This window comes from Malania oleifera, chromosome 9 (genome assembly GCF_029873635.1).
Source record: "Malania oleifera isolate guangnan ecotype guangnan chromosome 9, ASM2987363v1, whole genome shotgun sequence".
NCBI lineage: Eukaryota > Viridiplantae > Streptophyta > Magnoliopsida > Santalales > Ximeniaceae > Malania > Malania oleifera.
In genome coordinates, this window is record NC_080425.1 from 5,289,340 (window position 1) to 5,311,894 (window position 22,555).

Consider the following 22,555-nt stretch of genomic DNA (forward strand, 5'->3'; position numbering starts at 1 on the left):
GCATTTTCACCACCCTCTTGGGTCCAATCTACATGTTAGTCAAAAAATGGGTTTGTTTAAAGGACCGGCCCATCTGAGAATGATCCAACTCAAAAGAAACTTCCTTTTTTTCCAAAGGATGGCCCAATTCGTTTTTACCAAGACTATGGACCTGCTCAATAAGTTGGCCCAACTTAGTTAAAAAAGAAACTGCTCCTTTTTCAATCACCTGGCCTGGGTCCAAGGCAAATACAAAACTTCCCAGCCCCATATTCTTTCTCTCATCTTCCCCAAGAACAACCCTAGCCGCCTCTGCTAGCTTCCAAGCTCCTTCTAAAACCCTAGAAACCTGGACTATATGGACATTCTTCTCCAGTTGAACAGCTTTGGTTTCTGCAGCCTTCGAAGGTTGCTGAATGGTTTGGTGACTGGCTTGCTATGGTATATTCTGGCTAATTAACGGCAACTGCAAGCTCAGAGCTCATCTTAACCCAGCCACTGCACCTACAAAACCTATCTTCCTGATTGGCCATCATAACTCGAGCTCCAGAGAACTTTACAGTCGCAACCTTCACCTCCATCAATATTACCTTCCAGCACAACCTGCCTCCACGATCTGAAACGTGGTTGGCCATCTGCAACTATTTCACCCAAATCTTTTCTTAACTCCTTCACCAGGTCACACAAGACACTCACAAAACTTCCCATCCCTCACCTTTTGCACTGCTGGGAACAACACAGAAAACCTCCTTCGATTCCAGCCCAACCCCAACTCTAGGAACTTTCCCACCTTCGTCCACCTAATTGACAGCCAATAGTTTGTAATACCATTGTGAAAACTCTAAAAACCCCTCCCCAACTGACCAAAAACTGAAAACACTTCGACAAACCAAAAAACAGCCTCTTCTGACAACCCAACCCATCTGTTACGAACAGCATTCTTCTCAACCACGAGCAAAGATGAGCTCCCCTCACCCTTGTCTAGACGCAGATTGAAAGATTTTCTTTCAATCTGAATCGCTTGGCTCGTCATAACCTAAAACAATCTTCATCACAGGAAAAACATGAGAGGGGGAGAGGAAAAGTATCGCAAGGTGAAGAGAGAGTGAAAGAGAGAGATGAAAAAGGCCATCCCTATAATTTTTTTGTAAAAAATAGTTGTAAACATGTAATGACTATGCCAAAGAGAAGACTCCTCAAAGGGAAATCATCATAACCATTTAGCCATAAGAGCAGTGTTTTTATACACCAAATTACCAAGACCCAAACCTCCATCCACCTTAGGCCTACACACAATCTCTCTACTAACTAAGTGATCCCTCTTCTCCCCAATCCTAACCAAAGGAAATCTCTCACAATCATCTCAAGCTTGCTTGCTGTCCACATCGAAATAAAAAAAATTGACAAATAATAAAGAGGTATACTAGCAAGACAAGCCTGAATAAGAGCAATGCAACCCCCTAAGGAAAATAACACACCTTTCCACCCATCCAAACATTTAGACACCCTCTCCACCACTAGATCCCAAAAACCCACAGAACTAGAATTACCACCCAACAAACTCTTAAATATGACAAGGGCCAGTCCAAAAGACCACAACCTGCTAGTGAAGCCAACTATGTAGATATACAAAAACTCAATAATTGTCGCAACACCACTCTTCCCCAAATTAATTTTAAGCCCAAAAACCCTATCAAGAATTTGAAGAAGAGTCAAAACATTCAAGAACCATTATGGTCATCTAAGAAAAATATATATCATCAACAAACTAAAGGTGGGACACAAGACCCCCCCCCCCCCCACTCACTACCCACTTCCAAACCTTTCACTAGACCCCGATCAACCGCCCTTTCAACAATCCTACTCAAAACATCAAACACAAACGCAAACAAGGAGATAACATATCCCCTTTTCTAACACCTCTCATCGCTCTCTAAACCCTGATTTAGGTTCTTCATTCACAATAACAAATAAGAAAGCATTAAACAAGCAACCTCTTGTCAAGGACCGCGACCTCTCCTCAAATCCCTTCCTAGCAAAAATCTTTATTGTCAATCCCACTTTCTATACACGTGATATCGCCTAGGCCTCTTGTTGTCCTTTCTCTAGCCCTAACAAGTTTATATATGCATCTCTCCCCATCTTTAGCATTTAGTTGGGTGTGACAGTTATCATAAGCTCTCCATTTAGCTTCACTAATAGCTACATCTGCATCTCTTGCCTCCTCCTACTTTTCAAAGTTTTCTCTATCTCTACACCATTGCTATGTGTTATATCACTATCTTTTTATTTTAACAAATTCTTGGACATTCTCATCCCACCACCAACTCCCTTTACAAAATATACCTCTTCCTTCAATTCATAAACACCTCTCTGGCTGTGTTTCAAATAGAATGAGCAATATTATCTCATAAAGTGTTTGTGCTTATGTTATCTTCTATTAGCTTGCTTTCAACATTTATCCCTAAATGTTATTAAATTTTCTCCCCCCAAGTTTCATCTCCTAGTTATCTTGTATTAATATATTTTACCCTTTATATTCAATTTCTGATGCATATAACACTAACATGTACATCATGTGTTGTTCAATAAACCTTTCACATGGGATAACTTTGCAGTCATAGCATGATTATTGCAGATCAATCAACAATAAGAAAACAATCTATTTGAATTTCATTCTGTCCACTTTTGAAGGTTATAGTTATACATAGACATCCCTCTTAAAACACGTGTTTATAGTCACAAGATCTTAAGATATAGAAAACTCTAAGATCATATCATCAAGCTCATTTTTCTCTCCATATCCCTGTCCACCATGTATCCTATCATATCAATTATTATCTTGCACTAGGAGAAGGGGCAGGGCCAGAATCCGATTAAGTAAGAGAGGTAATTCCTCCATCAGCGGCAGCTACGTTAACAATTGAGGAGAAAGAGAACTGGACTTAATCACCCTTAGCTCATATAACTGGTAAAGAAGCTTGCTTGAAATGCTTCCAATATGACAATTTAAATATGCTCCAACGAAAATTTACTCTCCTCCCACTATCCCTTGAATGACATCATCCATGTCTTCCCAAAAATGTCATTTAGTGTTTTGCTTTCAGGTAAGCCTACCTGATGAGCATATGCACTATTAATATTTATTACCTAATGCTCTAAAGCCATCTACATCTGCCATTTAGTGTTTTGCTTTCAGGTAAGTCTATGCACTATTAATATTTATTACCTAATGCCCTAAATACATCTACATCTTTATAATTCTATTCCTAACTCTTTTAACATCTATAATACTATTTTTTAAGTCTCTCTCTATGATGATGATTAATCCATTCTTTGGTTTTCTTTCCTAGAAAAGCTTATAATCTATCTTTTCAATTTCTATATATTTTTCCCTAACCATTTAGCTTCACATAGGCCCATTATGTTAATTTTTCTTCTAATCATCCTTCAAAAACAAAGAACAAAAATTAAAAAAGAACCCCCTCCCCCCAATCCCACCACAAATCAACCAAAAAAAGATACATCTGAAAACATAAAATAAAAACTCAGACAAAACCTAAAAAAGAAATCTACACCAAAGCAAATCCAAAGGAGTAAATCGAATTATGAAAGATCCTATCATTCTTCTCCGCACATAATACCTAAAGAGCAAACGCACATTGCTGAAGAATCTTTTCCTTCTTATTCCCACCAAATCCCCTAAATCTAACCATCAAAAATTCTCCCACCATACCCATACAACCCCATGAGTCACCAAAAAACATCAAACAGTCTGGTCGCTCACAATCTAATAATCAATCAATGCAGAAAAAGCTGTGGAATAGTTTTCTTCAAAAAGTTACAACACACCACATGCAAACAAAATGCCATACAAGGCCTCTTCATTAGTAACAAATGATCAATATTTAAATTTGTTAAAAACAAAAGTCTAAGTGAAAGCCTTGAATATTGAGAAACTTCTGCTTTCCAAATGACCTTGTCCAAAGAAAAGGAAGACAAAGAACATTCAACTAATATGCTAAAAAATATCTGCCAGAGAAACAATCAGAATTATCCCTCATCTGGATCTCAAAGCAGACCTAGAAAGAGAACAAAAGATGCAAGAGCCTCCACCAAATGTGTAAGCTTGTCATTTCCCACTTATTGTGATTTCTAAAAAAATTGAAATCCCAAGAAATAGATCCTCTCTCAAGCAACTAGGAAGAAGATATTGGAGAATTATGAAGATAAGAAAGTCCATAGATCTAAGGAAAAAAGGCAAACAAGCAAGCATTTCCAATCCAAACAATTCTAAAAACCAACAAAAGACCCATCGACACCTTAAATAAGCTGAGAGAGGATCAAATGAATGGGAGGCCAGAGAAAGGAACTTCAAGGAGAAGATTCTGTAAATGCAGTCAATAAGAATAATGTTAGCAGAATTGACAGCTACATATGTGCTGTATGTTAGCAGAATTTGCTAACAGAGATAATTTAGGATAATTAGGGTGTAAATCGTCCTCGCCATCAGTTCCTGCTTGACAAATTGATGCTTCTCGATCGCTCAGCATCAATTTGAGGGGGGATGTTAGCAGAATTGACAGCTACATATGTGCTGTATGTTAGCAGAATTTGTCAACAGAGATAATTTAGAATAATTATGGTATAAATAATTTAGTTGAAATATTTTTATACTGTAGATAGCAGAAAATTAGGCAGTAAATAATGCTGAAAATCTGGCAGCATTTAGGCACTGAACATGTGCCTGAAAATCTGGCACCATGTGCCTGAAAATCTGGCAGCAACTATGTAAATCTCTTCTATATAATGAAATCAAACCCTATGGACATGGTATTCAGACCAAAATTGACAAAAAACACCTACGGAGAAGAAGCAAAAGCGCCCGGCTTCTATAGTTCTACAAATTTCTTAGCAGCTCTTACATTCATTTCAGAAATTATGATAAGTTCAGTACCCAAGGAGGGGGAACATTTCTTGGTTTTGTAACCTAAACAGTACGCACAAAAAATTTGACAGCATAGGAACTCTAGATATACATACAGAGATGCTTAAGTTTACCCTGATGAAGAAACTTCACTTGACTTCTGATCAAATAAAGGAGAGCTTGAAGATGGCGTCTTGTCTGGAAAGTTTGCATTAGCTTTCAAAACTGCATACAGGGTCCATAAGCATAGAAAATATGAAAAACAAGGTCATATTCAAAACAATATGAAAGGCATAAACAAATAACAATAAATCCATCATATCAGCCTAAAACTGGGCGCTTAGGTTTATAGTAATCCCCCTTTGTTTGTGTGCTTTACCAAAAAAATAGCCATAGCAGATTTAAGGAATAACAGCAAGCCATTCATTGTAAGACTGCAAGTCCAAAATCTGCCATGATGACAGGAGGGGAAATGCTGGCTTTGCTTCCTGTTAGAGGTTATTTATGCCTTTTAGTATTATTACTAAGTTTGTTAGCATGTAAATTAGTGAGAGTTAGTAGGGACATTATTGTCAATAGAATGTATCTGATTTGTATTATAAATAGAGGGAAAGATCTCTCTTCAAGTTAGGTCATTCATTTAATCAAAATCTCAACACGGTATCAGAGGATGATCCAACCTAAACCCTATCAAAGCCGTCACTGGAAAACACCTTCCTGTCACTACCCTTCTCAAATCCACCTCCACCCTTCATTATTTCACAAAACCAACCATATAGCCAAAAACAGAACACTCTGAAGCCTACCCCCACAAAACCCCATTGCAGGAAAGCGCCCACGCACCGCCATGCACCAGCCGACTGCCGGCAGTCCCAACCCCGCGCACCAGCGCATGAGAGAGTTTTCGGCCACCTTTTCCTTTTATTTCCTCTGTCATGTTCTGCTTCCTTCTCTAGACCATATTATCAATCTGTTGGTCATGTTTTTGGCTCAAATATCCAACCTTTTTTGACCATGCACTCAGGGTAATCCGTTAGCTGTTGCCAGTGTTCATAAAGGCTTCTTTATGAGTTCCTTGGAGCAGTGGCAGTGTTCATAAGTTTATTTGTGAAGCTGTGGCAGTGCTATATCAGGTGGTAAGTTGTTCACCTCGTCCGTGGCTGTGTTAGTGCTTCACATCTTTGTGATTGTCCCAATTAGTTTTGATTGTTCTTCTTGTTTGACATTGGTGTGGTTGCTAGTTTGTGAGTGTTGGGATGGAATCTATAAATCCCAAAAAAATGTTTCCTTCATCTCTGCCTCAGATAATAACTTAAAAGTTGGATGGAAGGAATTATGTTCAATGGTCTAAGGCTGTTCGAATTTATTTAGTATGATTAGAAAAATATAACCACTTGCTCCAATCTGATCCTTCTTATGAGAAGGGAAAAGAAGTGTAGATTTAAGAAGATGCCCTGATTGTTTCCCTCTTATGGAATTCAATGGAGTCACAGATTGCACTAATGTGAATCCATCTAGATACCTGCAAGGAGATTTGGGATTATGCCAAGTGTTAGGGAGTGACAATGTAATGGGGTAAATGAGGAGTGAGATACTGCTATAATTGTATTCTCCAGGGATTTGGAATGAATATATGATTATCTATGTTATCGTTTGTATGATTATTCTCTTGTAGTTGAATAATACAAGTAGTCCTTTTCATTGTGGTGTTTTGTTGCCTTGGATTGTGATGTCTCTGATTGTTATAGTCTTATTCGATGTATAAGAATATATTGCTCGTGTGATATCCTATTGTTCCTTGGTTTTCTTGAGTATTGAGACTCACCAGGTGCTCGTGATTGCAGGCTTGAACATGTGAGACTTGGCTGACTTGTCGAGGGAGAGCTCTCAACGAGTGCCACACGGCCCTTACTTGGGTCCCATTTTGGGGGTCCGTGACAGTTGGTATCAGAGCACAGTGTGTGCGAGCACCATGAGTGGTAATATGAGAAACAAGTCAGGAAAAGTAGAGCGCATTGAGGCGCTTGAGACGAAACTTGTAACCCTGGAGAGAACATGCGGTGAACTCCAACGGTAGGTGGCAACATTGATAAAAGAGAAAAGCGTGCCAACAGAGCTTGAGGCCGCTGAAGAAAACCCTAGAGAAAATCTCTATGGAGTATCAAAAGTTGTAGAGAGACTTGAGGAACTTGAAAAATTCATTCCACGTGTGAAATCCTTGGAGAAACGGCCAAGAGAGCTTGAGGCCTTCCAGAAGAGTATCGAGCAGTTGGAAGCCTTTGAGAGTAGGCTAGAACATATTGAGGGCATCTTGCCATCTCTTTTGTCCCAACGAGGAGAGTCAATAGAGCTTGAGGGCTCCTTACGGGAGCTAACGGATAATTTTGATTTCCTTGCAGAAAATGTTAAGAAGTCCATTACTGCTTTGAAGGAAGATTCGAAGGAGATGGACAATATCCAAAGTGCGGTGGTCCAAGTCCAGAGGGATTTACAAGAGATCACTGTGAAAGTGAATGCAGTGGCACAGATAGCCCGGAGGCCAGTCGCAGATCCAATTGAAAGTTTTCGATTGAAGGTACCGGAACCTAAAAGTTTTGGGGGTATGCGAGACGCCAAGGAGCTGGATAATTTCTTCTTTGATATGGAGCACTACTTCACGTGCTCACGAGTGGATCTAGAAGTGGACCGGGTAAATCTAGCAACGATATACCTGGTAGGGGATGCAAAAGTGTGGTGAAGAACTAAATGGAATGATATTCAGCACAATAGATGTGTTATCAACACATGGGAGGGGTTGAAACAAGCGTTGAAGACTCAATTCTATCCCGAAAATGTGGAGTACATAGCAAAGTGCAAAGTAATGGAATTGCAACAAACCGGCTCAATAAGGAGCTACGTACAAGAATACCAAGCCTTGATGTTGGACATTATAGACATGACCGAATCAGACAAACTAATTCATTTTCTTTGGGGTTTGAAGACATGGCCAAGGAATGAATTGCGCCGGCAGGGTGCTGGTGATCTCTCTTCTGCCCTCGCTGCTGCCGAATGGTTAGATGATTTTTTAGATAATTCTGAGAAGCGAAATTTTCCTACGTCCGCCAATAATGATTCCATGCCCACTAAAGTGTATAAGCCCACAAATGGGGTACCATGGGGGTGGTCAGAAGAGTGCCAATCAGCATTCGTTGAATTAAAGGAAAAGATTGTTGGAGATCCTGTGCTAATCCTTCCTGATGTGACAAAGTCGTTTGAAGTGCAAGTAGATGCCTCAGACTTTGCATTAGGGAGAGTTCTCTTACAGGAAGGGCATCCAGTTGCTTTTGAAAGTAGAAAATTATCGGATTCCGAACGGAACTATACAGCACAGGAAAAGGAGCTTCTCGTAGTGGTACAGTGTCTTCGAGTGTGGAGGCACTATCTTTTGGGGTCCAAATTTGTGGTAAAAATCGATAATGTGGCAATTACTCGCTTTTTGTCACAACCTGGACTAACGTCAAAACAAGCCCGTTGGCAGGAGAAGCTAACTGAATTTAATTTTGATTTTGAATATAAAGTTGGGAAGACGAATGAAGTGGCCGATCTTTTAAGTAGAAAAACCGAATTGGCAGCATTGAAACTCATCAGTCATCTATCAACTAGTAGGGTGGCGTTACCTTTGAAGAATCTTATCAGGGAACATTTAAGTACAGACCAACAGGCGCAGTCACTGAGCAAACTAATAGAAGAAGGGAAGACACGACAATTCTGGGTAGAAGATGGACTGATAATGACTAAAGGTAGGAGAGTCTATGTGCCCAAAGCTGAAAACTTGAGGAAAACCTTACTAAAAGAGTGCCATGATACGTTGTGGGCTGGTCATCCGGGATGGTGAAGAACTCAGGCATTGATTACACAGGGGTACTATTGGCCGAATATGCAAGATAATGTGATGAGTTAAATCAAAACTTGCTTGATCTGTCAACAAGACAAGGTAGAAAGAAAGAAGACCTCAGGTTTATTGGAGCCATTGCCAGTGCCTGCCAGACCATGGGAGAGTGTCTCTTTAGACTTCATTTCCTCGTTATAGGAGTATGACACAATTTTGGTGGTGATTGACCAGTTCTCTAAGTACGCAACTTTTGTACCAGTCTCGAAGCCATGTTCAGCAGAGAAGACAGCTCAGCTATTCTTCAAGCATGTGGTGAAATATGGGGGTGTTCCAAAAAGCCTAATCAGTGATAGGGATGTTAGATTCACGGGGGGATTTTGGGGTGAACTCTTTCGCTTGATGGGTTCAAACCTTAATCTGTCCACCAACTATCACCCACAGACAGATGGTCAGACCGAACGTTTTAATGGGATGCTAGAAGAATACTTGCGACATTTTGTTCACTCCAATCAAAAGAATTGGGTTACTTTACTGGACACGGCACAATTATGTTTCAACTCTATGAAATCTTCTGCGACTAATAAAAGCCCTTTTGAGATTGTGACAGGTCAACAACCGACTCTTCCGCACATTCTAGATGGTCCATACAAAGGAAATTGCCCGAAAGCATACCAATTCACGAAAAATTGGTTGCAAAATATCGAAGTCACTCGAGCTCAGTTAGAAAAAGCATCGAAGCGCATGAAGAAATGGGCTGACAAAGGGAGATGACCACAACAATTTGAAGCTGGAGATCTGGTTCTTGTAAAAGTACTGCCGGAGATATTTCAATTTCTTCGCGGCAAGGATAAAAGGCTGTAACGCCATTACAAAGGTCCAATTAGAGTGATCGAGAAGGTGGGACATGCATCTTATCGGGTTGAGCAACCCGAGTGGATGAAAAGCCACAGACGTCCAGTCCATCCCGTGTTTCATGTAAGTAATTTAAAGCCATTCCACACAGATGAAGCAGATCCACACCGACAAAGGTTAAGGAGATCAACAATTTCCAGAAAGTAGCCTATCAACAAGGAAGTCCAAGAGATCATTGCAAACAGAGTCGTCAATGCAGAAGGTCGTCAACAACAACAATATCTGGTTCAGTGGCTGGGGCTGGGGGAAGAAGAGAATAGTTGGGAAAAGGAAGAAAACCTTCAGCATGCCATACAAAAGATTAAAGATTTCAAAAATTCGTAGTCAACGACATCTACTTCGACATCAGCACAGTGAGAAGCCCTTCTACAACACATCGACGAGGACATCAATAAAATGAGTGGGGGAGGATGTTAGGGAGTGACAATGTAATGGGGAAAATGGGGAGTGAGATACTGCTATAATTGTATTCTCCAGGGATTTGGAATGAATATATGATTATCTATGTTATCGTTTGTATGATTATTCTCTTGTAGTTTAATAATACAAGTAGTCGTTTTCATTGTGGTGTTTTGTTGCCTTGGATTGTGATGTCTCTGATTGTTATAGTCTTATTCGGTGTATAAGAATATATTGCTCGTGTGATATCCTATTGTTCCTTGGTTTTCTTGAGTATTGAGACTCACCAGGTGCTCGTGATTGCAGGCTTGAACGTGTGAGACTTGGCTGACTTGTCGAGGGAGAACTCTCAACGAGTGCCACACAGCACTTACTTGAGTCCCATTTTGGGGGTCCGTGACACCAAGCTTCTATACTCTAGTAACACTACACATGTATAAGATTTATCTTAGGAGCACTTTCAGTTACAACGAGGAGATAGGAGCATTGCTGATTGTTTTGGAGAGATGAAACATATCCATGAGGAGCTTAACGTCATGCAACCTAAAACAGTTAATGTTCGTGAGATGCAAAAGCAAAGAAAGCAGATGACAGTTCTTCAGGTTCTTAGGGGATTGCGACCCTAGTTAGAGGCAGTCCAGTCCCAAATACTTAGTAGTGCAGAGTTTCTAGCATTTGTCAATGTTAATTCTCATGTCCTTCATGTTTCCTTTAGCACACATTCTCCTGTTCTTGCATCTGGCATTGAGAGGACAGCCTCTACCACACAGGGTGATTCTAGTTCTCTATTAAACAACAACAGAAGTTATCAAGGTGGTTCAAGTGGTCGCGGTGGTAGAGATGGATGAGGTAAACACACTCCTCGCAAGTGCACTAATCAAACTATTGAGCAGTATTGGGATCTCCACAGTAGACCTTCACATGTTTCCAATGCAGCCACCACCAACTTCTCACCTTTGGGGCCAGCTAGTGCAGCCACCACCGACTCCACACCTTTGGGGCCGAGTGGGGGTGTCACGGTCCGCCTTTTCACACCGTTGTGAAGGGCCGTGCTGATGCCTTCGGCTGGTTCCCTGTGTCTGATGGGAGATCACTCGTGCATGGTGCAAGTCGTTGCAACGAAAGGAGACGAAGGGAAGTCCCTTTCAGCCATTCAACTCAATGAAGGATTGGGTAAGGGTGAGCAGACACGTCTAGCCACGGTGGTGGTAGACAAAGAAGTAGGCCAAGAGCTGGAGCCTACGACCATCCAAGCGGTGTTGGATGAGTATAAGGAGGTGTTGCCGGATAAGCTGCCTCAAAATTTGCCTTCACGACGGACTGTGGAGCAAGAGATCAAGTTGTTATCAGGAGTGAAACCACCTGCTAAAAGGCCATGTTGGATTGCGCCTAGAGAGATAGTAGAGTTGGGGAAACAGCTTGATGAAGTGGAAGCGGGATGTGTTCGCCCTTCCAAAACACCGTTGGGAGTATCGGTGTTGTTTCAGAGGAAACATGAAGAGCATCTACGGAAGGTGTTCGACAGGCTGAAGGGAAACAGTCTGAATTTTAAGAAGGAGAATTTCTCTTTCGCTCGGCGGAGCAACAAATTCCTTGGTCAAGTCGTTGAACAAGGTTGTATCCGGAGGGGTATGGAGAAGGTAAGGATGATTCAAGAATGGAAGATCCCCACGACAGTGAAGGAGTTGCGTTCCTTTCTTGACCTTACTAGTTTCTACAGGAAGTTCGTTAAGGGGTATTCGCGGAGAATGACTCCAATGACAGGACTACTGGGGAAGTATTATTGGCCGCACACGCGGGATGATGTGGTTGATTATACCAAAACTTGTCTCACTTGCCAACAAGACAAGGGGGAGCGGAAGAAGTATGGTACTTTCATGGCCGCACCAAAGTACTGTTCGGCAGAGGGGACGACACAATTGTTCCTTGTGACTGTTGTGAAACATTGGGGTTTTCCCCAAGTTATTATTTGTGACCAAGATTTAATGTTCACTGACAACTTCTTAACAGAGTTTTTCAGGATATTCAGGTCACATCTTGACATCTCTTCGAGTTCTCACCGACAGACAGACGGACAGATGAAGAGATTCAGAGAGCTACTAGATGAGTACTTGCACCATTGTGTCAATGACAACCAGAAGAATGGCGTGCAACTACTTGATGTGGCTCCATTCTGTGGCAACGCCCAAAGGCGCTCAACAACCAACAAGAGCCCTTTTGTGCTTGTTACAGGCTAGCTGCCACTGTTACCTCACACAGTGGGTGAGCCGTACAGACGAAAGAGTCCTAAGGCGTACATCTTCACCAGTGAAGGGAGACAGAATGCAGACTTTGCCCTTGCCTATCTGGAGAAAGCTTCTAAGCAGATGAAGAAGTGGGCAGATAAGGGGAGAAGACCGCAGTTTCATGTCAATTGCCTCAAGCCATTCAACGCCAACACCAACGACCTGAGCAGAAGTCAGTCAAGCAGCGCAGAGTTGAAGACAGTGCAACCTGACAAACATGATGTTGAAGAGATCCTTGCAGATAGAAAGTTCCTATCCTCAAGGAAGAAGCGGCAGAAGTTCCTAGTGAAGTGGAAGTGCCTTGATGATAAAGAAATCAGCTGGATTTCTGCGGAAGATTTGAAGCCATTCGTGGACAAAGTTGAAGTGTACCTATCGCCAAAAGTCTACGAGGACGTCGACCGCATAAGTGGGGGAGAATGTCACGGGCTAAGCTTGTTCAGGGCATTATGCTTGCCTATGACCGCTTATCTCGTGTGTTTGGGATGGGTTTCCATCATGTAAATACTAGTGTAGGGTTATTTTCTAGTATTTATTTCATTGTAAGCCAAATAAGGCAGTATGACTCCTCGGTCACTTTGATGTTTCCTAGTGCTAGAGTGAGAATGGCCTAGAAAGCTTTTTAGGGGAGGGTGAGTGTTCATCAATCATTGTAAAACTCACTAGCAATTGTCAACGTGCTTAGCCTACTTGCCTCCCTCGCTAAGTACAACATGTCAACGGAGGATTTGTTAATGAATTACGTTTGCTTCAATATTTACTGCTTGGTTGCCACGGCTTTCATGAATTGATTATTATTTCCGCTGCTATCTGATTGAATGTTAATGAAAGTGCTTCGTGGATGAATGTTGGTAAACAAAAGGCTGGCTAGTTAAGCAAGAGTGCTTTAGCTAGCGCCGCACGGCCCTTCACAACGGTGTGAAAAAGGCGGACCGTGACAGGGGGCAATGTACTGTATCCATGTTAGAGAAAGAGTATTCCAAGTTCCAATAATATCAAGCGTCACAACAAGCTTCTCTTCCCATTGCATTTCTTGACCAAACAAGTAACCTTGCAGTATGCCTATCATCTAGTACTTCATCCTAGTCCTTGAGTCAAAGAATCTGCTTCCATTGATCATTTCACCGGTATACCTAATTTCTTCTCTACTCTTCATTATTATTGGGATCTCCACGGTAGACCTTCACATGTTGCCAATGCAGCCACCACCAACTTCTTACCTTTGGGGCCCAATGCAGCCACCACCGACTCCACACCTTTGGGGCCAAGTGGGGGCAATGTATTGTATCCATGTCAGAGAAAGAGTATTCCAAGTTCCAATAATATCAAGCGTCGCAACAAGCTTCTCTTCCCATTGCATTTCTTGCCCAAATAGGTAATCCCACAGTATGCCAATCATCCATTACTTCTCATCCTAGTCCTTGAGTCAGAGAATTTGCTACCATTGATCATTTCACCGATATACCTAATTTCTTCTCTACTCTTCAGTATCCTACAAATTTACCTTGTGTTACTCTGGTTGATGGATCCACCACTACTATTAAGGGAATTAGGACGGTAAATCCCATTTCTATTTCTCTTCCTTCGATTTTGTATATTCCCAAGTTTCCTTTCAATCTTATGTCTGTTAGCAAGATTACTAAATCCATGACTTCCCAAATTATGTGGTTATTCAAGAATTGAAGACAACGAAGATGATTGGCGGAGGGCACGAAGTTGGTGGACTTTATCACCTTGAGTCGCTACCTCCTTTTACCGCCTGCACTGCTGCTGCCACACCTCTCCAAATTCATTGTTGCATTGGTCATGCTTCACTAGAAAAGTTGAAATATCTTGTTCCTAATTTGGGTTTTATGTCTAGCCTTGATTATGAGTCTTGTCAATTGGGAAAGCACCATCATGTCCCTTTTGCTTTTCGAGTCAATAAACTGGTGCAAGCCCTCTCATGTTAGTCCTTTTTGATCTTTGGGGTCCTAATAGAGTTGTGTCAAAGTTAGATTTCCGGTACTTTGTAACCTTTGTGGATGATTATTCAAGAATGACTTGGCTATATTTAATAAAATATAATTCTGAGTTATTTCATATATTTTGTATTTTGTTCTAAAATAAAGATTCAATTTAGTCTTCAAGTTCAAATACTTCAGAGTGATAATGCTAAAGAGTATTTTGGTTCACAATTCAATACTTATATGACTCAGTTTGGTATTGTTTATCAATCATCCTATGCCCACACTCCTCAACAAAATAGGGTTGCAGAGAGGAAAAATAAACATGTCAGTGAAATCACTCGCACCTTACTTCATCAAATGCATGTACCTAAGTGTTTTGGAGTCATATTGTACTTGATGCTTGTTATCTGATCAACAAGATGCCATTCTCTATTTTTAGTGCTAAATTCCTTACTCCATTCTCTTTCCTAATTCACCTTTACTTTCTCCCTCCTTGTATATCCGGGTGTATGTCCTTCGTTCATCAACTAACTCTTGGGGTGGATAAGTTGGATCCTCATGCTATAAAATGTTTCTTTCTAGGCTACTCACATACTCAAAAGGGATATCATTGTTACAGTCCTGTGCTGCATCACTACTTTATTTCTATAAATGTTACCATCTTTGAGTCTACACCTTACTATACCCAGTCCCTCAGAGCTTCTGAGCTCAATGAGTCTTTTCCTCTGCCTAATCTTCCAGATTCTAGTTTGCAGTCCTTGCCTTATCAACCATTTGAGTTTCCATGTAATTTAAGTCCTTCTCATCTTCTTGATCATCCTAATTTGCAAGTGTATTCATGACGGAGGCTCCAAGGAAGAGGGTTCCCTCTAGCTTCTACTATCAAGCCCATAGTAGTTAAAAGCGCGCCTCAGGCGCAAGGCGCAATGAGGCGAAGAGGCTTGCGCCTCAAACCAGGTGGGGCGAGGTAACCTGCAAGAGGCGACGCTAGACGAGATGAAGCGTAGTGGGGCAACAGGCGCAGTGAGTCGTGCCTTGTGAATTTTTAGTCACTTAAAGAAGAGAAATAGCCACGGACAGACCCGTAGCCCTCATTCGACTCGAACAAACATAGCCCTAGCCCCTTTCAGCCCTTCAAAGCCCTTCGTGAGTTCATCTTGCACATTCGAACCAGCAGCATGAGCTCGTCTGCGAGCCTTCGAACCAGCCGGAAGCCTTTGCGACTTCGTCTTCGAGCTTCTTCTTCTTCTTCCTGCTGCCTGCTTGTTGCGGGCTGCGTGCTGCGTGCTGCTGACTGCTGCCTGCTGCCTGCTGCTTCTCTTTTTCTTCTTCTTCTTTTTCTTTATATGTAAGCTTATAAATTAAATATTTTGTTTAATTAATGTAAAACTATAACTAATACATAATATTTATTCTTTTTTGCTGAAATTTAGCTACTGTTTTTTAATTTGTAATAAATTATAACTAATACATAATATTTATTCTTTTTATTGAAATTTAGCTACTCTTTTTTTTCTTCTTCTTCTTCTTCTTCTTCTTCTTCTGTATATGTAATTACTAATTAAATATTTAGTTTAATTAATGTAAGTTTATAAATTATAACTAATACATAATATTTATTCTTGTTACTGAAATTTAGCTACTGTTTTTTAATTTTTAATATTTAGTTTAATTATTGTAAGTTTATAAATTATAACTAATACATAAGATTTATTCTTTTTAATGAAATTTAGCTACTATTTTTTTATTTGTACTCTTTTCTTTTGATGTTGAACTATGTTGAATTGTTGATGTTTTTGGGCTTCGTACTAGCAATTTTATTAAATTTTCAATTTTGTTATCGAATGTTTTGGCTTTTTAAATTCTAATATTACTAGATATTCATATGTTCATATATCAATTACCCCAAATAGACATTTTACACCATTTTAATAATTGTGCGCCTCACCTTCATGAGGCGCGCACCTTCGCCTCGCGCCTCGGCTTCAAAAACCCTTTGTGCCTCGGCTCGCCTCGCACCTCTGACTACTATGATCACACCTTTTGTTTCCTCATCTGATGATCATACTTCCCATGATGTTGATCCTCCCATTGTTGTTTGGAAAGCCAAACACACAGGTACCCAACATCCAACATCCCATTTCCAACCATGTTTGGCACTTGAGACTTGGTATCTCTTCCTCCTCACAAGCCTATGGTCAGTCGTCTCAGTTGTCGCTAGGAATACACTATGAAAGTCAATCCTAATGGTTTTGTGGCTCATCTAAAGGCTTGTCTTGTTGTTAAAGGGTATACTCAAGTGTATGGTTTGGATTATTCTAACACTTTTTCTCCAATTGCCAAACTTAGATCAGTACACCTATTCATCTCCTTGGCTACCACTTGTCAATGACCTCTGCATCAGTTAGATGTAAAGAATGCCTTCTTGCATGGTGATATTGGGGAGGAGGCCTATATGGAGCAACCACCTAGATTTGTTGTTTAGGGGGAGTCAAGCTTAGTGTGTCAGCTCAAGAAGGCACTACATGATTTAAAACAGTCTCCCAGAGCATTGTGGTAGAGGATAGGCATTTTGTGATGCTTTCCCTGATTTATACAATCTTTCCAACATACCCAATGCTCCTATTAAACGTTGCAATAGTTGGAATGACACAGCTTTCTTGAAATCTTTGTTTTTTTTTCCCCATAATCTACATGATATGCAAGTGGATGAGTTTAGTTACTTGAGGTTCTTTATTCTTATCAGTTTCATCTTTCTTAAGATAAGTGAATTTGGTGTTTTTGATGGTTTTAGCACTTTCTCTTGTAAATCCTTTCTCTTGCCTTGTTAAGTCAATAGCAAAAAAAAGTATTCCTATTTTCCTAGAGTCAAGACTAAACCAATGATTCCATAGATTTCAATCCCCAATGGATCATCCTTTCTTCTTGAATAATTTTATTTGGAAGGCCAAGATTCCTTTCAAGGATAATACTTCAATTTGGTGCACGATTTTGATTGAGGTAAATAATAATGATTGTTTCTGCAAAGGAGGCGGCCTAATAAGACCTTATCACTTGATCTTCGTGAGTTGTCCAAGCAGAGTAGTGAGACTGCTGCCCACCTCTTTCTGCATTGTTCTTTTACTTGGAGATTATTGAAGTATCTTCTTTACATTGTTGATGAAAAATGTTGGCTTAGTCCAAGCACCATGGAAGAGTTGTTTCCTATTAGATTCAAGGTTGTGGCAGAAGGAAAATGCTAGCATTTTATGGGCTTCTGCACTAATGGCCATGGTGCAGTGCAATTTGTTAGAAAAGAATTCAAAAATTTTTCAAGGTAAAACCCTCGAAGGTGATTGCTTTGGGAGAGGGTGGTCTTCTATGCCTCTCTTTGAGCATCAGTGGCAGATGCTTTTCCAGGAGTTCCATTGTCTCATTTTCAGAATGACTGGAGATCGTTCATACACTGGTTTTGTTTTGATTTCTGATTGTTGTTGTTGTACTTTTTTGTATTTTCTTTTATGTGTCGACTCCTAGTCCTCTGTTTTGTAGATTCCCTGTGCCTTCAATAAAGTTCCCCTTTCTTATAAAAAAAAGAGAGTGAAAAACCAACAATCAGTGCAAGCCATTGACTAGGCAAACCAGAGTCATAAATTACAAGCCTTTTTTTATTTTCTATTTAAAGTACAAACTAAAACTCCATCTGTGATACACTCAATATCCTTTTTTTTTTTTTTCTATTTGAAGTATAAACTAAAACTCTATCTGTGATGCACTCAATATCCTAAACCTTTTCACACACAGCTTGTCCCAAACCCAAGTAAAGCACAATGGTTGCATTAGGTAGCTGACAGATCTCTATGATATGAATCCTTACTAGTTATGCGTTGGGACATCCCCTACAAGTGGCGTGTTGCACTTATACCACTCAAGAGTAGCAAACAAAGGGTCAGGGTGGGTTAGGTCATTGCCCTGAAGCAACACGCTGTTGGCAACCAAGGATGGTGTCAAATATCCAAGGGTTCCCACACCATTCTAGATGTGAGCGGGTAAAAGGTCAGTTTAGGAGACCAGGGTAAGATTAGCAGCGTGGAATATAGGGACATACTCACAGTAAAAGTATATAAACAATTAACACAATAATTAAAAGAAAAATCAACATAATTTGCCTTCAAGAAAATAAGTGGGTAGGGAGAAAGAGAAATTGAAAAATCAGGATTTAACCTTTGGTACATTGGAAAAGAAAAACATAAGAATGAGATAGGAATCACTATAGACAAAGACCTAAAAAGGTAGTATTGTAGATGTTAAAAGAGCAGGGGATAGAATTATAAAAATCAAAATGGACTTAGATCAAGAGATAACAAGTGTCACTAGAGCTTATGATCCTCAAATAGGGGCTTAGCAATAACTTTAAAAGACAAATTTTAGGAAGAAATGGATGGTAAAGGGACCAAGAAAATATTCGAGTGGATTGAATGGAAATGTCGGAAAGGACAATAAAGGCTATGAGATGAATGAGGATACATGACGGGCATCGACTTGGAGATAAAAATTAAGCCCAAAGATATGATCTTAGACCTTGCTATATCATATAATCTTATTACAATGGTTACATGCTTTAAGAAGAGAGAAGAACACTTAAGAACCTTCAAGAGTAGACAAAATAAAAGTCAAATAGATTTTTTTCTTAACTAGGACGGTGAATCATGTATCATGTGAGGCTTATAAACTTATCCCAGGTGAAAGTTTAACTACACAGCATAGAGTTCTAGTGTTGGATATATGTATTAAAAATGGAAGAGAAAGCGCATCATCAATCAATGAAAAAGAACAAGGTGGTAGAACCTAAAGGGAGAATATATAATAAATTTAAAGACAAAATGATAAAATAAAGTGATTAGACAATAGGAGATAGTGAAGATGCAAACACTCTTTGGAATAGGATAGCTAGCTCTATTAAAAAGGCAACAAAAGAGACTTTAGGTGAATCTAAAGGAAGATTCCTGACTAGTAAAGGAAGTTAGTGGTGGGGTCATTTCCAAAAAGCCACAAAGATAGAAAGATCTTGGTATAGAACATGGCAAAAGTATAGAAGTATGGAGAACTTTGAAAAGTATAAAAAGGCAAGAAAAGATGCAAAAAAGGTCATTAGTAAAGTTAAACATAGAGCATATAATAATTTATATGATAGATTAGATACAAAAGAAGAGGAAAGAAGCATATTTTAACATGCTAGAGCTAGAGAAAAAAAATAGAGCAAGGACTTAGGTAATGTAAAATATATATATATATATATATATATATATATATAAATGAGGATGATAGTGCGTTGGTTAAAGAGGAAGAAAAAAAGGAAAAATGACGAAGTTACTTTGATAAGCTATTTAATGAAAACCCAGTAGAAGGCTTAGACTTAAAATTGACAAATAAGAAAAAAAACTAAAAATTTAAGATCAATTGGCAAGTTAGATGTAATGAATCTATGTTTGCACTGAAAAAGATAAAAAATGGAAAAACTATAAAACCAGATAACATCCCAATAGAAGTTTGGAAATGCCTAGGCAATAACGGAACTATATGTTGGAAATATAATAGAAGGAAAAATATTTACTAATAAAAAATATTAAAAAAAAATACAAATACTTATCAAAAGATAAGGCATGGAAGGACCACTGTCCTTCAAGCCGATTTCGCACATATGGAGAATATTTCTTAGTGTATATAGTAATTGCACACACGACCTCTAGGATTACTCAGTTAACTCGATTTTGTGTGCACTCACAAACACCAAAGCTGTAGGAGATGTAGTGTCATTTGGTTACCCTACAAATATAAACCTCAAGAAAGAGTAGGAGATAAAATTATTTCGAAGAAGAAAACTATATATTAAAATGAAGTTGTATCACAATTTATATAAGTAAAATTAAGTATAACTTCCAGCATCATAAATACGAAACCGTTATAGTTAATATTTTAAAAACGTTAAAACTAATATATTAAATTTAACATATATTTAATTAAAATAAAATTGACAATTATTAAACAGATTTTTTTTTAATTTGAAATATCCAACATTAATGCGGTAATACCAACACTATATAGGTAACTAACTTATTTCATGCAATTATAACAACAACAACAACAACAAACCAAGTCTTAAGTCCCACTAGGTGGGGTCAGCTACATAAATCATTTTCTGCCAATTTATGCAATCATGGACAATTTCTTTCAACTTATTTCATGCAATTATAACTAAAAAAAAAATGCCAAGGAATGGAGGAGAAGCAATGTAATACCTATTACATATATACAAAAATAAAAGAAATATTCAAAATTGTAATAACTATCATGTATTGTGGGAACAAGTTTTGAACAAAGACTAAGGTTAGAAATGAGGGTCTAAGAAAATTAATTTGGTTTTATGCCTAAGAGATCGACTACTGAAGCTATATATCTTTTAAGAATATTAATGAAAATGTTCAAGGAAAAGATGAGGGACTTGCATATGGTTTTTATTGACTAAGAGAAAGCCTATGATGGGGTGCCTAGGGGGGGAAGGGGATATGCAACAGGTATATTATTGTCATTAAGGATATGTATGATAGGGTCATGACTAGCATTAAGAATACAAGTGGAGAGTCTAAGAATTCATATTAGGTGTACATCAAGAATTTGCTTTGAGTCCTTATATCTTTGCACAAATGATGGACGCACTTACTAGGAGTAAGATGAGGTCTCATGGTGTATGTCGTTTGCAGATAATATTGTCCTGACCGACGAAACTAGAGGTGGAATAGAATCTAAGTTAGAACTATGGCGAGAAGTCTTAGAATTTAGATGTTTCAAATAGAAATAAGATAAAATTTTTAAATTGTAAGTTCACTAGTAGGAGGAATATTGAAGAAAAGATTAAACTGATAATTAAGAAACTAATAGCACTAATAGATTTTGATACCTTGGGGCTATTATGCAAGCTAAAGGAGATATCAAAGAAGACGTTATACAAGATTTAAAGTCAGGTGGGTTAAATGGAGAAGTGCTTTGGATGTATTGTATGATCATAGAATACCCTTAAAATTAAAAGAAAAGTTTTATAGGACAGCTATAAGATCAACTATGCTATACGGGGACAACTAAGGAACAACATATCCAAAAGTGAAATTTGCCAAAACAAAAATGCTAAAGTGGAAAAGTGATACAACATTAAAAGATAAATTAAGAAACAAACATATTCATAGTAAGTTTCAAAGGTGTGGCTATGTATAATAACTTGCTTTGGAGTAGAGTGGTATATCTTTCACTTAGTGGGTGTCCGCAAATGGATTCTTTTGCCAAATTTCTTTGGAAGACATGCAGCGAGAGCTGGCTGGTAAGCTCTCTTGCATTGAGTTTGGTTTTGGGCTTAGACTGTGAGCTTTCTTATTATGTAAAGTGGGAATTTTATTATCCTTAGTCTATCTTTTTCTTTTCTTCTCGTACATTAGGCTTTTTCTTATTAAATTTCTTAGTTTAGCAAAAAATATATATATATTTGTAGTAAGTTCAGAATAGTGCCTATAGAAAATAAGATGAGGGGAAGCAGCTCACATGATTTGAGCATTGGCAACATAGGCCAAACAGTGCACCAATGAGGAGGAGTGAGCTAGTTCCTATTAGTGACAATAAAAAGGGTAGGAGTAGACATAAAATAACTTGAAATGAGATAGTAAATAAGCATTTAATTGACCTGAAATTGTCGGAGGATATTGCTCACAATTATATAAATTGGTGGAAAAGGATTCATATAGCTAACTCCACCGAGTGGGACTAACAATTTGGTTCGTTGTTTGCTGTTAGAAAGTTAGAAACACATACAATGAGCATACATCTAGGTTGTGTTGCAGCAAACACCTCTAACAAATAAGTTTAGCACTACAAAATAAAATATAGTTTGAAATTGGGGTAAGTCGATAACTGGAGAAGAACTTGAGATTTCATGCTTATATGATTATGCCACAAAGTTTCCTGTTAGTCTGTAACACATGCACCTTGGATTTTGTGGGCCCCAAGACAAAACTAAGCCTTTTATAAGAAAGTTGTAAGCAAATTACTAACTTGTCTAAAGAGGCATGAGATCAAACAAGTTATATAATTTCAAGCCAACAAGTTGTATATTTTCAACTGTGTTAAGATGAATCCATACAAACTGCAGATGTTAACAGGGTTTTAAGGTCATTATAACCTTTTAACAGTATCTTAAGGTTATGGTATC

General features: G+C 38.9%; 1 protein-coding gene across 2 annotated transcripts in view; it reads right to left on the reverse strand.

Moving 5' to 3' along the window:
* LOC131164727 (uncharacterized) overlaps positions 1-22,555 on the reverse strand; it is a 68,082-nt gene that overhangs the window by 38,485 nt on the left and 7,042 nt on the right. The window contains exon 3 of one of the 2 annotated variants that reach the window (XM_058122150.1): positions 5,041-5,131. In XM_058122150.1, the coding sequence (XP_057978133.1) occupies positions 5,041-5,131 (91 nt within the window). The remainder of the gene's footprint in view (positions 1-5,040; positions 5,132-22,555) is intronic. The other variant, XM_058122151.1, reaches the window with a different exon arrangement.